The 17,099-nt window shown below is 49.4% G+C and overlaps 6 protein-coding genes across 6 annotated transcripts; 4 read left to right on the top strand and 2 right to left on the bottom strand.

Moving 5' to 3' along the window:
- Nucleotides 1–1,226: 1,226 nt before the first annotated feature.
- Nucleotides 1,227–2,969, top strand: FSUBG_3934 (endo-1 4-beta-xylanase; the record flags this gene model as incomplete). Its single annotated transcript, XM_036681868.1, has 3 exons — nucleotides 1,227–1,554; nucleotides 1,604–1,829; nucleotides 1,874–2,969. The coding sequence occupies 3 exons, from the start codon at nucleotides 1,227–1,229 to the stop codon at nucleotides 2,967–2,969; spliced, it is 1,650 nt and encodes a 549-aa protein (XP_036540492.1).
- A 1,021-nt stretch (nucleotides 2,970–3,990) lies between these two features.
- Nucleotides 3,991–6,068, top strand: FSUBG_3933 (uncharacterized protein; the record flags this gene model as incomplete). The annotated part of the gene is made up of 3 exons (XM_036681867.1): nucleotides 3,991–4,737; nucleotides 4,800–5,427; nucleotides 5,479–6,068. The coding sequence occupies 3 exons, from the start codon at nucleotides 3,991–3,993 to the stop codon at nucleotides 6,066–6,068; spliced, it is 1,965 nt and encodes a 654-aa protein (XP_036540491.1).
- A 448-nt stretch (nucleotides 6,069–6,516) lies between these two features.
- FSUBG_3932 (ymaE) lies at nucleotides 6,517–7,434 on the top strand (the record flags this gene model as incomplete). Its single annotated transcript, XM_036681866.1, has 1 exon — nucleotides 6,517–7,434. One exon carries the CDS (start codon nucleotides 6,517–6,519, stop codon nucleotides 7,432–7,434), a length of 918 nt encoding a protein of 305 aa, XP_036540490.1.
- Nucleotides 7,435–7,675: 241 nt separating this feature from the next.
- On the bottom strand, nucleotides 7,676–8,141 carry FSUBG_3931 (uncharacterized protein; the record flags this gene model as incomplete). The annotated part of the gene is made up of 2 exons (XM_036681865.1): nucleotides 7,676–7,809; nucleotides 7,865–8,141. The coding sequence occupies 2 exons, from the start codon at nucleotides 8,139–8,141 to the stop codon at nucleotides 7,676–7,678; spliced, it is 411 nt and encodes a 136-aa protein (XP_036540489.1).
- Nucleotides 8,142–10,440: 2,299 nt separating this feature from the next.
- FSUBG_3930 (uncharacterized protein) lies at nucleotides 10,441–11,246 on the top strand (the record flags this gene model as incomplete). Its single annotated transcript, XM_036681864.1, has 2 exons — nucleotides 10,441–10,525; nucleotides 10,576–11,246. The coding sequence occupies 2 exons, from the start codon at nucleotides 10,441–10,443 to the stop codon at nucleotides 11,244–11,246; spliced, it is 756 nt and encodes a 251-aa protein (XP_036540488.1).
- A 3,434-nt stretch (nucleotides 11,247–14,680) lies between these two features.
- On the bottom strand, nucleotides 14,681–16,451 carry FSUBG_3929 (conidial development fluffy; the record flags this gene model as incomplete). Its single annotated transcript, XM_036681862.1, has 4 exons — nucleotides 14,681–14,800; nucleotides 14,851–15,096; nucleotides 15,191–15,689; nucleotides 16,009–16,451. 4 exons carry the CDS (start codon nucleotides 16,449–16,451, stop codon nucleotides 14,681–14,683), a joined length of 1,308 nt encoding a protein of 435 aa, XP_036540487.1.
- Between the last annotated feature and the right edge of the window lie 648 nt (nucleotides 16,452–17,099).

The following is a 17,099-nucleotide window of genomic DNA, read 5'->3' as shown; positions in this document are numbered from 1 at the left end:
TGCTGACTATATGATTGCTAACGAGACCAGGTCGACTCAGGAGAGAAGATTGTGGAGACGTTATGGAACAGAACTCTGGAAGAACGTGAGATTAGAGATATTACAATGGCTCTTGGCAGGGCAGACTAAGAGTTTTAAATGTCCACTTGGAGGAGCTATCTGTACGAAATGGGTACTATACAAGCCTTGATCGTGTAGACTGGTCAGCTCGGTGAGATTTAGCCAGAGTTGATGATATGATACTTGACAGATTTACCCCCCCAGCCGTGCTATAATAGCCAAGAACATTAAGCGAAATCATCGACGTGCCATTAAATACTCCACCGATAACCCCATCATCACGTTGAGATGAGACGAAAAATAAGCTATTACCAACGGCTTCTAGCGCCGGGTATCTGAAACATGAAAGGAAAGGGGTGGATCAGGATCATCTTATCTTGTCCGTAGATCGTGGCACAGCACAAGAATTTGAGCCATTTGCTTGCTATAATCGCTCATATCACAGTTCATCTATCAACTGTGTATATCAAGGATAAAAAGGACGCTGGAATACAGACAAGAAATGGGTACTAAACGCTTGTGTCTGTGTTGGTGATCATCTGCATATTTAACCGCCATCCTCAGATTTAGCCGTCCTGTTCCTGAACTAACAATCTGTTCCTGGATCCCTCCCTTGATGGATATGTAATTGGTCAACAACAGGGCAACATGCAAGGAACCGACAATCTTGACATTGCCGAACATCCAATGCCAATTTACCCGGGTAATCAGCACAACCTGGGCCGATCTCTTCGTCACGATACGCTATCTCCATTGCCAGTTTCGGTCCCTGGCCCGACAAAATATGCATCCCTGTCACAGACCTGAGACGAAGCGGGACGTGACAGGGGGACTTACACCACAAATTACTGACGGAAGATATTTTACCGTAAGGTTAAAGGACGCAAGGCTTTCGTATGCAGATGGGACGATCTACATGGGCTTTAATGATGCTGCAGCGGTTAAGCTGGAGGGAGGTATGGCATGGCTAAGCTAACCAATGGATATATATCATGATCTCGAGTCCCGCATCTAATACTCGCTTCTTCTTTATTAACAAACGCGAGTCGTTTATTAACATTCCTTCCTTCTTTTTTCCCTTCTTTCAGTAGCTCAAGAAAAAGCAAAATACACTCATTTGTTTGCCTTTCTTCACCTACTATACACTCTTTTTTCCACTTACAAAAATGCACAAGACTACACTCCTCGGACTTTTGGCCTCGAGCCCTGTCTCGGCCCAGCTTCACAGCCTGGCGCAGGCCGCTGGACTCAAGTACTTCGGCTCAGCTGTCGATAACGGATATCTCAGTGATGTGCCCTACAGCAAGCTGGCTGACGACGTTGAGGAGTTTGGACAGCTTGTTCCTGAGAACGGACAGAAGTGGGAGACTGTTGAGCCCAAGCAGGGTGATTTCGTTTATACGGCTGCTGATGTTGTTCCGGATCTTGCGAAGAAGAATGGTCAGATTTTGAGATGTCATGCTTTGACTTGGCACAGCCAGCTTCCTACCTGGGGTGAGTTATACTACATGTTTGGATTGGGGTGCTGTGCTAATGGGTATAGTTTCTTCTGGTGCTTTCTCTGCTGAGGAGCTCACTGAAGTCATCGAGGCTCATATCGCCAATGTTGTTGAGCATTACAAGGGCGACTGTTACGCTTGGGATGTGGTCAACGAGGCCATCGATGACAGCGCCGAGTGGCGAGACAGTGTCTTCTCCCGCACTCTGGGAACTGACTTCCTTGGAATCTCCTTCAAGGCTGCTCGCAAGGCCGATCCCGCTGCCAAGCTGTAAGTCCCTCCTCCTCATGATATAGATGTGTCTGACCTTTTAGGTACTACAACGACTACAACCTTGAGCAGAACGGCGCCAAGACTGACAAGGCCGTCGAGCTTGTTAAGCTTCTTCAGAAAGAGGGCGCCCCTATCGACGGTGTTGGTTTCCAGGGCCATCTGATTGTTGGCGAGACTCCTTCTCGCTCTGAGCTCGCTGCCACTTTCAAGCGTTTCACTGATCTCAACGTTGAGGTCGCCATCACCGAGCTTGACATCCGCCACGAGTCCGTCCCCGCTTCTGCCGCTCAACTGAAGACTCAGGGTGATGAGTACGCCGATGTCGTTGGTGCCTGTCTCGACACCAAGGGCTGTGTTGGTGTTACCGTCTGGGGTATCACCGACAAGTACAGCTGGATCCCCGGTGTCTTTGAGGGGAATGGCGAGGCTCTTCTCTACACCGATGACTACGAGAAGAAGCCCGCCTGGACCAGTGTCTCCAGCCTTCTCGCTGCCGCTGCCACTGGTGCTCCTGCTACCAGCTCCGTTGCCCCCGTTGAGACTACCGCTCCTGCTACTACCCTCGAGACCAAGACCAAGCCCGTCTACACTGTCCCTGGCACCACGAACTACATGAACACCACCGCTCCTCAGACCGAGCAGACCCGCACTGCTCTTGCTACTGAGACTGATGATAATGATGATGACTGTGCCGAAACCGAGGCCCCTTTCCCTACCTATGCTATCCCCACCAACGGAACTCAGGTCTACCCTACCAAGGCTCCCGTCGACGATGACTCCGATGATGATTGCGCCGAGACTGAGGCCCCCGTTCCTACCCAAGCCCCCGTCCCCACTGGTGACTGTGACGAAGACGATGGCGAGTTCGAGCCCACCGTCGCTGCCGTTGAGCCCACCACTCGCGTCCCTGTCATCCGCAGCAGCTCAGCCTACACCTACAAGTGGAACACCGAGACAACTGCTCCTCAAGTTCCCGCTCCCACAGGCACTGCCCCCGCTTATCCCGTCGGAACTGGCTCTGGCAGTGTTGTCAAGCACTACTACCAATGTGGTGGTAAAAACTACAAGGGACCTACCGAGTGTGAGAAGCCCTACAAGTGCGTTGAGCACAACGAGTACTACTTCCAGTGCGTTTAAGAGGGTGTAATTAGATGGGACTTGGGTGCTTTATTCTTCATTACTACATGTACATAGTTATCTCTACATAATTTATACTTCCTTGCTAGAAGCAGGAAGCACTTGGATAAAGACTCATGATTGTCGTAAATACGGTGACTCATAACATCTGCCAGATCTCGAATGGTGTGTCCAGTCACGCTTGTCTATCCACACACTTGAGAAAATATATATATGCGCTCAGGCGCGGCGATACGTGGCAGAGGAAGCAATGCGTTCCAGTTATGTCGTTCTGAAAGGCGTCAGCTGGGAATTGCCATACACGAGGCAATGAATCTGCTCACGATATCTTGAAACCAGGAATCATCAACTCAATTGTCGTTCCAAAAGAGTCTCAACCGACATAAACAGTGACGACGAGGCTTGACCCAGGGACTCTTCAGCTGTCGTTCATCTCCAAGTCCCAACAAATCACCATCTCTGGAGCTGACAACCTGCGGACGATGTCCTCCGCGATATCGGTAATCGGCCCCACGCCGGAGGTTACACCCGGGATCGACAAAATCCATGACCGAGCCTCATCCATCCAAGCAAATCTGCACATCAAAGCAGGGTACGAGCATCTCACCAACAAGGTTGCGATGTTCAGATCAAGACGCTAACCAAAGCCCCGTTTGTGTCATTTGCGGAACCGTGACGTAGAGGTTGCATCCAGCTCAAGCTGAATAGAGCTTACGACAGCTATCAATATCCACTGAATTTTACGCTTCAGGTGATACATACACTGTGTTTACTTTTTTTGGGTAATAGCTTAGTTGCTGTGATTGGAAATGAATATTTGTTGGTTGCAGCTGTCGCTCGTTAATCTAAGATCTTATGACGTCACGGAGAAAGGGCAGATGTCATGATACTGATTCCCTGGCATTTTGACGTAGGAGGCGGGGCATCAAATTCCAGCTCAAGACATATGAAGGCATAACAACTTCAATCTTCCGTTCTCTTGCCCCTAAGTCAGAAACTGTACCATTATACGGTAGACACAATGGCTGCACCAGAGGACCCAAACCGTAGTTTCACAGCAAGCAACGCAGAAAGCGAACCAGAGATAATAGAACAGCACAAAGAAGAGGCCCCAACTGTCAGCCACGCCCTCGCCGAAGAATCCCAAAACTTTGAAGAAAAAGGCGCAGCGCAGCTTGAACACGGCGACGTCGAGGTCAAGAATCTAGGATGGAACGAACCTCCCCGCGTTGTGCCTCCGCTGGTAGGCGGCTTGAAGAATGAGGATGTCTGGGCCTTGATACGACGCTTCGATAAGCAGGTCTTCTATGTCAGGAGTATCGAGGAGCCCCCGCTGGGAATGCTGGACATGAACATTGCCGACGAAGAAGAGTTTTCGCCCGAGAAGCTTAGAGCGCAGATCGAGCGACTCTACGTTTCTGTGTTTGCGCAGCTATTTTCCTTCTGGAAGCATATTGTGCGTCTTCGTTCATGGAGGGAGTATCAGCGAACATCTGCATTCCTCTCAGTCTACACAATCGCATGGCTTCTCGATATTCTCGGCCCTACGATCATCGTCTTCCTCATGGTACTCGTCTGGTCCCACGAGGCCCGCGATATCTGCTTCCCCGGAGCACCACCCTCGATAATCGACTCCAAGACAGGAGGTGTCAAGAAACCAGCAGCTGGTGTCCTGGCGTCTGATGATTCAGTCACTGGTGCGCCGGAGAAGCACAAGGGTGAAGCAGTTGAACAAGAAGCCCATAGCTTTGTGACGAGCTTGTCTACGGTATGTTCTGGTGTAAGCTTTGCTTTTGGTTACTTCGGATGCATGATACTGAGTGAATATAGATTGTTGTTAGCACGGCTGCGGGTAAACATCCCCAGACAGATCCCGACGACGATAGCGCTGCGCCTGATCCGACGAAACTCACAGAAGAAGTTACCGAGGCTAGACAAAAGTCTGTGGGAGAGATTCCTCATGCTGAACATAACAGGGCCAAGAAGCCGGTCTCAAACGCTGTGTGGGATAAGGCGCGTCCGACGATGCATCTGATCGCTGACTTTGTTGATACCTGGGAACGATTCGGCAATGCTCTTAGTCCAGCGGCACCTTTCCATCGCCATCGGCCTAAGTTTATTCTCATTGGTGTCCTTGTGCCTATGCTTCTCGGAACTTGGTTCACTACTCCCTACATGGCCATGAAGGGAATGGGATTCGCTGCTGGCTTCGGATTCTTTGGTGATCCGATCATCACACCCGCGATGAACTTCATTAACAGGACGTACCCCCGCTGGGAGAAGTATGTCGAGCTGCGAAACACTATTCTTCGAGGCGTTCCTACCAATGCGCAGTTGGCTATCACCCTTCTTCGCATCGGTGAAAAGAACAAGGCTCCTCTGCCACCGCCGCCTTCTTCCGACGTGCCTCCCCCGACTGTCCCCCACGAGACTGCTGGAGAGGGGTTGGAGCATTTAGGTGTGTAACACTCATTGACCGGAGTTCAACTCATACTAACACCACCAGAAGGGGCATCGCAGAGCGAAATCGCCAAGGCTGTCCAGCCTGATCCAAACATCATACACGAAGACGAACAGGAAGAGGAGGAAGAAAAGACAAAGCACAAGAAATCTCATCGTATCATGAACTTCATCCGCGGTACAGCAAAGGGTGGTGTAACAACAGCTCTAGCTGCCGACAAAGCCAAGGCGAAAGCAGGTGCTCATCACGCAAAGAACCGTCTGGGCGTAGTCAAAGGTCAAGAGCCGTATCCTCTCACGGGACCAATTCGTTTCCCAGCGCGATACAAGGGTAAAAAGGGCCATGCGTACATCACAGCGACAGCTACGACACCTGCTGTTAGTTGGACGACTGAGCTGGGAGATCTAAAGCCCGCCTGGACTGTGACTATTGGTGACATCGACGAGCTGAAGAAGATGGGTGGTCTCGGGTGGAAGAGCAAGATCATTGTTGGTTGGGCTATGGGGAGTGAGATTGTGGATGGTTTGATGATCAAGACCAAGGACGGGCAGGAACATCATCTCACGGCGGTCTCCATGCGGGATCAATTGTTCAACAGGTTGATCTCCATGGGAAATCAGATGTGGGAGGCGTGGTAGATGCGTCTTTTGGGGGTAGTCTTGATTTGGTAGGTGTCTGGAGTTAGGTGATGGAATCATGATACTCTTTGATACCAGGAATACGAAGTACGATGTGGAATCAATGTTTGGAATCAATCGAATTACAAGTCTAGACCTCGCTAGCTGAAGCATTAATGTGAACAAAAGATCCTGCTTTGTAATATCGCGAGTCCACTGAGGATCTCAGTACCTTAAATCCTCCAAACAATCGAGTCAAACGTGGGGAAAGTGGGACAAGTTGACAGGGTGACGTCAATTGAGCACAGATGAGAGCTTACAGATCAAATCGCATCTGCAGTGACAACTCGGCCGAGGTCGCTCAAAGGTGGGGGATAAAAAGGGCGATGGTGATACAAGAAAACAAGAATATCCCCCGCCAATTCCCTATTTCTGTACAAGATCGTCCCAGTCGCAAGCTAAACCCATCATGAGCTTCACCCCAGAGCCCTACGACCCCATCACCGCCGACTCATGGCTCGTCTGCGACACCTGTGGAACTCAATTCCCAACGTCCGATCGCAGCACCCTCAAGACATGTCACGTCTGCGATGACCCGCGCCAGTTCGTGCCGCCGTCTGGCCAGTCGTTTTCTACTCTGGGAGAATTGAAGAAGAAGCATAAAAACGAATGGACCAAGTGTCGTTCTGATGAGAACATCACGTTCATTTCGTCGCAGCCGAAATTGGCAATTGGACAGCGTGCTATTCTTATCAAAACGCCAGAGGGGAATGTTCTCTGGGATTGTATCACGTTGCTCGATGATGAGACCGTTGAGAGGATTAAGAGCGAGGGAGGGTTGAAGGCGATTGTTATAAGCCATCCGCATTTCTACAGCACCCACGTTCAATGGGCTCGCGCATTCAACTGTCCAGTCTATCTCGCCGCTGAAGACAAAATCTGGACAACCCTCTCCTCAACACATCAAATCTTCCTCACGGCCCTCGAAACGCCCATAATCTCCACGGCAAAGGCCATCAAGCTGGGCGGGCACTTCCCCGGCTCCATGGTGCTGCACTACAACTCGCGGCTGTTCATAGCCGACACGCTTATGACGACGGCGTCGGGCGTCGGGAACTGGAGTGTAGACGCCACGGGATCCTCGCGGACCCGACCGGCTGGGTTGAACTCGTTCTCGTTCCTGTGGAGCATTCCCAACTTCATTCCTCTGGGCGTTGGGGAGATGGCGAGGATGTGGGGGATCCTGAAGGGGTATGAGTTTGGGGCAACGCATGGTGGGTTTATGGGGATGGATATTGAGAGTGAGGATGTCAAGGGGAGGGTTTTGGAGAGTATGAAGATACAGGCTGGGTTTATTGGGGATAAGGAGTTTGAGGAGAAGCTGTGAGTATAACGGCGATGCATATCGAATGCTTTTTGTATGAGAGACGAGAGACGAGAGACGAGAGACGAGAAATGAAGAGATGATAATGATGTGGTTCAATTAAAAATATGTAAATAAATAAATCAGGTCCATTCTGATATCTGGGTATCGATCAAGTTTTCAACATGCATCCAACTCCTGCTCATGCATCTCAGTCCCTCTATCCATCGACGCCATATATCTCAGTATAATAAACATGCAAAGTTCAGTCCTTCTTCCAGAACTTCCACTTTTGCTTTGTCGGCGACGATGGACATAGATAACGATTAAGCAGCTCTCGACCCTCATCAGGAAGATCGATGACGGATTCATTGAGCGTATCGATAATAAAACGGTTCGCTATAAATAATTAGCATCAATTTAATACCCAACTAAAAGAAAGAGGGGAGCTTACGCATCAAGTCAACGCCGCATTCGCCAGCATCAATGGCCATATCGATCCTCGTGGAGTTGTAGCACCCATATCGAAGTTGCAGCTCAAGCATACATCTCCACAACTCTCTTGTCTCGTCAAGGCTCATGCCTTCGCAGCTGCGTTCAGAGCATGTGCTTGCTTGGCGGGATCGTTGGCTATCGTGATGGGATTGTTTTGGTAGAGGGATTGCCTCGTCGCTGGGGGGACTCCACATGGCGGGCAGGGAGAGAGGGCCGGGATGATTCTCGCGATACATTTTGGGTGGTGATAAAATGTTGGTGATCGTAATGAAGTTGGTGAATGTTGAGAAGAAGGAGTCGAGGTCTTATATAAACAGCCTCAATTATCTTCTGCTTTCTTTTTTTCTCTCTCGCCCTTTTCTTGATTTCAGGCTCGTGAGTTGTCTCTGCTGTAGTGGGGTTTTTCACTTTCTGGCCCAAGATGACAGGCAGAACCCTGCTTATTTATATCAAAGCGCAAAAACAAAACATAAACACCAAAAACCAGGGCGAACCCGATTAAGTTATACTAACGAGCGTGTCCCACGGTGAGTACCGCAGACAAGCAAGCAAACAGGAGGGTGGGAAGCTTTACGCAGTCAGCGGGAGAGCGCCACTTTGAGGGTCTGAGACAGCTTCTTGATGATTGATGGAGCCAAGAAAAGGCGTCAGTGAGTCACATGTGGGAATAAACCATGCTTAATTCCGTGTAATCAGTGAGTTTTGCTCCGATATTGTATCGGGATGGGTGTCATCATCGGAACATAGCCTGACGGAATAGGTAGAGTAGACATCACAAGTGATCGACTTTGCATGAAAAGACACGGGAGAGAGAGAAAATCCTTTCGGCAGTTTGAGTACGTACTTTGCCCGACAAAGGCCAGTGACCTGTCGCTCGACGCCAAGTTAGTGTGTGATCTGCGTGGACCATGATGGATTGAGGCTTGCAAGCCTGATCTGATGCCCAAGACCAAGAATCAAGACTCAAGATAGGGGGGGGTCACAAGGACAGGCTTGTGATAACGACAGACGCCAAAGGACAGGGCGGTTTCGATAAGCTTTTGCCTAACAGCAGTGGCATGGCATGATAGAACCATGACGACGGGATGGAAGATAGCAGAAGCATACATACCTAAGCTACGGGATAAGTAAGTTGGCGGTGATTTGAGTGAGGTCTGTTACTGTACCCGTGAAAGCCGCTATAGCCGGGTCTCTCTTCAGTCAGGGCACTCAGCAGTTGCATTCTGAGCCAAGACTGGTTTAAGGCTGAAGGGAGGAAACATCCGGTTGCCCCGCCCCGTAAAATAGGTACAAATAGCACGGGACGACCCTGGGGTTCCACTGGCGGAGGAACCCTTTTTAGTGACTGAGCTCTCTAGCAATTGAAAGTACCGCCGGTATTCACGGATGAGTTAGACGTTGAGTATAGGTATTCGTTGAAGCGGTCAAGACTTCGCAACTGGGGCAGTGTTTTTTTCTCAACGGTTCAATCCCAATGCAAGGGATATTTCACCGCCAAGACTGCAAAATCACAATTACGTGGCGTAGTCTACAGTACAAACTCAACCACAATCATGAACAAAACAGCTGCGCCTCGAACCAAACACGTGCAGATATAGCAAGCAAACAGCATACCTACCTATCTTACGTGGACATCTCCGAGCAGTCAGTTGGTATTTTATTAATATTTTCGTGGCGTTAGATCTTGGCTGTGGCGCACCCTCCCCGGATGCCACCTTTGGGTCTTATTGTTCCAGATCGTGGATTTAAGCTTGGACTTGGTGGAGAAGGTTCTTAGCGATGGAGAGCTATTGTTACTTCGCGTGTGGAAGCTGAATGTTTGGGGGAAAGATAGTTTGTGGTCTGTTGGAGGAGAAAAGGTTTGGCCAGTGTAAAAGAATGAAGGGCAGATGGCATGTTGCGTCAAGCTCTTACTGATCATATCAGGAACAATTGAGATATTAGTTTACGTGCTGTTGAAGCAAAAAGAGTCTAATTGGTGCATGGATGTTTGTTCAATTGACTTGGAACGGATTGTAAATTAGCTGCGGCCAAAGGATGGCTCCGAATGATTGACTCTCATCCATCCATACCCCAAGCAGCGTCTGAGTCGGTATCCGTAGATACTCTACACGAGAATCCAAACACTTCACATTGACCAGATCGATCTTCAAACCTGAAGCATGAATATCCTCACTGATAACCGAGTCGATCGCAATAATCTCCGTCAATAGTCACAAACTAGCGCTTGCTAGTTCGCCATCCAGCTTCAGCTGCAATCTCCCCTGTCAAGAAGGGGCAAAAAAGCTAGGGCTTTTTATATAAGTGATTAAAATACTTAAACAGACTCAGTATATTTTATCCGTACTTTTAACCCGTTTATTTTGATAGACCCACTCAGTGTTAGAGGTTTTCTTGCTCTCTTAGGCCTCTCAACATCTAGAATCCAATAGTTCCGTCTCCTATTCTATGGTAAAAAGTCTTCATAATTGACGATGGAGTAATTTCTCTCTTTCATCTGCTTTGGCAGCCATCGCTCGCCATTGTATCGTCAATATGCGTGTCGCGCTTCTATGGTCGCTGCTTGCGGCAGATGCTGCGGTCGCCAGTGTATGTAAACCTCGCCAGACAAGTGGTTCAAGTAGGTACTTCTACAATGTCTGGAGGAATTGAGTAACTGATTGTCAACAGGCACGGCTGTGATCGAGACTGCAACGACAGCTTCTGTTGAGTTATCCACCAGCGTCGCGACGTCCACAGTGGAAGATGTAACTACTACCGAAGCTGCAACGACCGTAGAGACCAGCACCGCGACAGCTGCTTCAACACTCACAGTCGCCGAAACCACAACAAGCGACGTCGCTGGACCCCTAGAAACATTCGCCCTCGCCGCCAAAGTCGAAGGCACCGTTAGTGACGAGCTCTCAGGCGCCGACCGCGATGGCTCTGCAGTATTCTGGCCAACACCACGCTTTATCGCCAGCGGTCCAGTGATCATCTCCATCGACTCCACGACGGGTTATCTCCAAACAAGCGGTGGATTCTACCTATGCGTTGCATACGGAGATGGCACTTCACCCAATGGTGTCAAGCTTTGCAGCGCCGAGTCGCTTGAAAACCCTGCATTTGGCGCTCTTACGTGTGAGCAGACGGAGGATCGGAAGGTTGCATGTGAAGCTCAAGCTGGGCAGTGCATTAGCGATGGTGAGAACAACATATGTTCCGGGCTCCCGGGGACGTATGATCAGTTCTATTACTATAAGGGACCCTTCAATGGGGTGTATCTCGGTATCGGGTCTGCTGTGAATTCCGATGAGACCCGGCATCTTGTTGAACTCGAGGCCAAACGAAGCAGCACATGATTATGGAACTAGATACCTGAGCAGACCACATTTGGAAGATATAATGAATAGCTGCCATGATCTGTGGCTCATAGCTCAAGACCCTGCGTCGTTAAACCTCGGAGCTTCCCAGCCACGGCGGCCGATCCAACGTTCCAGACCCGTTATGTCACCTCAGCCCTAAAACTTCGTACATCAGGTTGCGTGTTCCCGGTTGTTGGGTCTCAAGCTTTATGCAGTCAGCTCACTAATGCCGGCACCACCGGATGCTTGCAGCTTGAGTTAGTGAAAGTCAATGAATGTTAACGTTGCTGCCTGTTAGAACTTTAAACTGTAACGATTGGAAGCACCCGATTTTGACGTCAATTGAATGGAGTTTGTTTGTTAGCTAAATTATGACAGTGAGGGGTTGCTGTTGACGGGCGCTGAGATGCGTGGGGATGAGCTTCAGCAAGATGAACACTCGCCGATGACTCACATTGTCAAGCTTGTGATGACTCAAAAGTTGAAGGAGAATACTATAACTCCTATCCATGCCGATCTTGCTGACAAGTAGTGCGCAAGATGCGATAAAGAGCAACCGACGATGGTGACCACTGCCTGAGAACGACGCCAACTTGCATCTCGACGGCGATAAGAAGGAATTCCGAGACCACATCAACGAGGAGGTTTTCTGATCACGAGAGGCATGAACTCAACATCAATGCCGGGCATGTTCCGAGACTACATCCTCCTCACGATGCGAACGAACAATAAATCAATGCTGACCTCGCAAGGGCGCACATGTAAAGGAAAGCTTGCTGGGGAATGATCCAATGAGGCACCAGTTTGATAGTGCTGAGAAATGCACAGCAGCTTCGCAAAGCTGTAACGGGGGGGGGGATTCTCTCTCATGAAGGTGGTTGATGACCAGACTATACCGACTCTTGTCACCAGCTTCTATGTTCCCCGACTCTTCAAAAACTGACACAGCGCCACACAACTTAATCCTAACCGACCCTCAACTCCGTTGATTGGAATCAGTACGGAACATCATCTACACGCCTCTTTCCAGTACCGACCAATCTCAAACTCTGCACCACCCAGCGCTTTAAGCCATATCAGAAACCCGAGCTCTTGAATGAATCCTAGCTGGCCATTGAGTCAGAACGACGCACCAGCTTTGGGAGGATGTCGTTGTGTTGATTCCTTCAGCTTGAGACTTGAACCGCTCGCGCTGCCCTTCCCTTGCTCTCGGAGACGATGAGATAATGCCCCAGAGAAGATTTGATAGATTCTCTACTCAACTAGATAATGATTCTCATCGTTTGTGGGATGTTCAAAGATGTAGTCTATGTCCATTATTTCCGCCAATGCTGAGCTTGCAGATTCCATCATACTAACACGTCAATCGGACTGCCTCGATGCACAAGCTTCCTGAACAGATCTATCAGCGATGTGCTATTGAACAATGGCTAGCATTTGTTAGAGTGGAACACAGACTGGTTGGACATAAGACCATCCAAAGAAGACCCATCGGTAAAAGCCTCCATCTTCATGTCTGGATTCACGAACTTGAGTCGCTGGCTGATATGCTCGCCAAGCTGATCGATATCCATAGCCGTCTATCTAGTGCCATGGGTTGCTATATTTGCTGCTGGAAGAGAGAAGCCCATAGCAACCCCAAAGAAGGCACACCATGCCGGCACAGATCTTCTGACGGTGGAGGAACCGGGTATCAGACATACTCAATGGTGCCCGGGTCGCTGAGCCTAGCCTGCACTCCAGCGAGGATGAGGTCCTTTCTGAAGACGTACCTGTAGACACGGCGGATTTTACAGACTGGTCATCGCGTTCCCGCCATGAAATGCCATGCATTGGTAACGACAGACGGCGACGCTTTCCAGGCATAGCAGCTGTGCGAAACGAATGTGTCCTTCTGCAGGACGAACAGTTAAAGAAAGGACGAAGTTCAATCCGGTGCATCCTTGGGATAAGAGTGATGGCATCCCTTAAAATAGGAGTGTCAAAGACTCATTGTGTTGCAGAGAGTGCCACTTCTAGCAGCTCTGCCTCGCATGGCTCAACACTAAAACATCATCAACTAGCTCCACGTTGAGCGAATCTGGTATCCCGAGACACGGAAGAATCGTACAAGGGACTACTCATACGCAGCCTACCGTAGTCTCTTCAACCATGGCGGTCGCTGCACGCTGTAGAAATGTACAGGTCTATTCGCGAACATCGTAGGTCTTGCCTGAACCGTTTGCACATAACCGTCACTCTGTCTGAAGCATACACACCTTTTAGTTACTCGACAGTTTACACTAGAAAGGTTATCTAGAGGTTGATCTTCAGCATGGTCGGTACAGTATCCTGCGCTGAGTTATCAGGACTGCCACTGATATCGGTTTCCTTGAAACTCGAATAAGATGTGGCGTATCTATCAGTTCTAGAACTGACTGTGGAAGAAATATCCTCAGGCTCCGATAATAAATTTATTGTCCACGTGCATATCGTGAGTAACTCTGGAGGACTAGCAAGGAGAGTTAGAGCACTAAGCACAGATGAGAACAAGATACACGATACTAGCATTTAGATCTGTCTTCCAATCAATTTTGCCTTGGGTAAATACTGAACGCCCAAGATAACACCGAGTAGAAGGTATCCCACTCTGCCATCCTCTTCCAACAATTTCGACAGATAGACCTCACTCGCAACAAGAAACCCAGAGGCATAGGGGGCCTGGCACATATCTGATAACATTCTTTCGCTAATAAGGAATCGTTTTGCGAATCTGAGCGATATCTGGTTCTATGTACATGCTGCAGCAAACAGTTCGTAAACCCTAGCTTCCATGAGTGAACATCACAAAGTTTGGTGCACAGAGACACAGGCAGCATAGCAACAACACTAATCCGTGCTTGAAAGGCCATAGTCCACTGACATGCTGAAGAGTGACCATGGCAGTCCCAAGTGCAAAGCTCACCTCAGGGTACCTGAGTCTCCTACTAAGTTCCCGAGATCAATGCCTCCCACCAACTTCACGCCACTACAGTCTGGCATAGTTGGAGGCTGCCCTAGGCTGCTTCACCTGGACCCGGGGGGGTTACGTATTTCGAGAGCCGATTCCTTACGCCATCGGATATGAAGAGATAATCTGGCAAAGGCGTTGCCAGGAATCGAAGCCTCAGACTTCCACTGCGATGGTTGGAGCGAGACTACGCGAGGGAAGCCCGAATCACCAATGTGATTCAATATTCAGGCGAATTAATGAGCCAGGAATTCCTCTTCAAGATATAGCCAACCCTTCTTACCATTCTTGTAGGGCCAATTGCACTTGCACCTAAAGATCTACAAAGAACTCCGCGGGTCAGAATCATGTCCAACATCAATGCCACTGACATGAAATGAAGAATGTGAATCGCTGGTGTTGCATGTATTCAAATCGCTACACGATAGCGCACCCAATAATTTTACACCTGTTTAGCCCCAGCGTCTTCTGCCGTTCTGATAGGAATCTGCCCATCGATTCCAGGCATGAAGGCGCGATACGATGCAGCAAGTGACCATTCCTGCAGATCTCTAATCGTCGCCTGCAAGATATCAGTTCTTGGGCATGACAAGGAATCCCTTGGTGTCTCACCTCAGCTTCTGCTGTGAACCGCTTCCGTCCCGTCGGGCCATCAATACAGAGCGCGTCCTCAATTGTGCCGCGCCAGTTCACTTGTACTCCAGAAGTACACGCTGCAAGCCATTGCAACTCGCCGTGTTGCATTTCGGGATGTTGGATTACGTAGTCTCGGAAGTACGGCCATGATATACAATCCAGCATGTCGATGTGAGGGACGAACACTTGGAGTTCTGTTGGTCGGATCCAGTCAGGGAGGTCCTAGTGAGCATAAGTCAACCGAACACCTGACTTCGTTTGGTCTCATTGGTGTACTACACTATTCCGCTATGTTGCCGGAGTTGAGAATACTTACAGCGTATGTCTGCGGAGTCGGATTGATCTGCCATCTCATCACAACCCAAACAACCCACACCGCCGCCATGGACGTAAACGAGTAATCCTGCCTCCTCGCACTATAAATGAACTGAACAGCCCATTTACTTATCATCGGCGCAGTCTCATACTCATCCTTATCAAATAGCGCCGCCACACACGGAAACGTCCCCGTCAGATCATCAGGCTTCGCTCCCTCTATAACCAGCTGCCTCGCCTTCTTGAGCGTATCTGCCCAAGCCTTCGTCACAGAATCAACGCCGTGTCCGTCGTTGGCGGTCATCATTGCCCAGTTATGCTTGGCGTAGTAGTTTTGCAGCTGGCTTTGCTGGGCGACGGCGGGATAGTGGTTTGCCTTTATACCGCTGGAGAAGGGGAGGTTGCCGAAGTGGTAGGAGGAGAAGTAGCTCTTTGTACGGGAACCCAGGTCGATGTTCATGCCGTCGGCTTCAAAGGTGGTGCCGTCGAGCCATTCTGCTCTGTCGAATAGTGTTTCGATGAATTCGCTCTTGGCTCGTGGATTTACACCGACGAGTCTCGTGGACAGTTAGTATGAAACTCATCTCACTGGCCATGACCTCGTTCGAATCGGGCGAAAAGACATTTTTTCTATACAAGAGTCTGTTTCCTCTCATAAGAAGTGAAGGAAATGAGAGTGAGATGAGAATGAGATGAGAAGAATGTAAGCAAGACTGCACTTCACTTGAGATACATGGCTGAGGCTGTCTCATATGAGACGTAAGAATGACATCTCACATATACCATCCCACTAATAGACTTATAAGAACATAGACATACCTCTGAGGCACAACAACAGCCCGAGACCTTGACTCAATGTAAGAAACAATGGCATCAACAGATTCACCTATCCTTATCCAAGACATAACCTCAGCAGCTTCAGAATCCGTACCATTCCTCATAGCCGCGAGTATAGTCTCAAGCTGATTCAGCCTCCCCTTCTGCTCATTCACGGCATTGGTCAATCTATTCAGCGTCTCCCCCGACAACACCTTGTTATCGTAGGTGCAGACATTGCTGCTGAGCTCACACCTCGCGCAGGGATGTCTCCCATCACACTTGGTCTTCGTCTTACGGCACGGCACACAAGCATGGTTCGTCGCGTACTTGCGGGACGATGAGGCCCGGGCTGCCCGCGGGCGTACGGTCTTTGATTGAGGCTGTGATGGTGCCGGGGGTTCGGGCTTAGAGGGAGCTGGGGCGAGATTGGGGAGCCTCTGCATGGCCTTTACCTGGAGGTTCTAACTGGTGAGAGGGGGCTTGGCCTTAACGTCGAATGATGACGTCGTTCAGAGATAGTTCTGCAGCCAATGTCATGCAGCGCATTGTTCGTTTTCGGATTTTTCAAGGGTTTTTTCGGGGGGATGAGATGTCGCGGCTGATCCACGTCCCGTAGGCTTTGTTTGATACTGCACCCTGTCATCTCACTACGGGATGGACGGGAGAGGATTGTCACCTGCAGGGTGTGATGTCAGGTGACAGCGCGTTTCGTGTTGATGATTGGAAGCATCAGTATGAGAATGTCATCAAGTATCATAGCAAGTCTACAGATGAAGTCGTTGGAATAATATGTAAATTCATTGCAAGAGAAACATAGCCTTTGATTCAATTCAACTAAAGAAAGCGAGGTGGTTCAGTTGATGAATCGACAACTTGATACATTGGTCAAAACAGCCCTCGTTTCTACCAACCACGTCAATTACGGCATTAGAGACTCCCCAATTGGCAATGGAAATCTGCAGTCAAGCAGTAGCTAAGCCAAGAAGGGAAATAAAGATGGATTAACCAGGCTGAGAGCACTGCCTGTCAGTATTCATCGTGTTATCTACCGCAGCGGAACATATACGCTGATCAGAATCCCTTCGGAGCTG

The sequence above is a fragment of the Fusarium subglutinans genome, assembly GCF_013396075.1.
Source record: "Fusarium subglutinans strain NRRL 66333 chromosome Unknown NRRL66333_c0000034, whole genome shotgun sequence".
In the NCBI taxonomy this organism is placed as follows: domain Eukaryota; kingdom Fungi; phylum Ascomycota; class Sordariomycetes; order Hypocreales; family Nectriaceae; genus Fusarium; species Fusarium subglutinans.
This window is presented reverse-complemented; position numbering and strand designations above follow the sequence as displayed.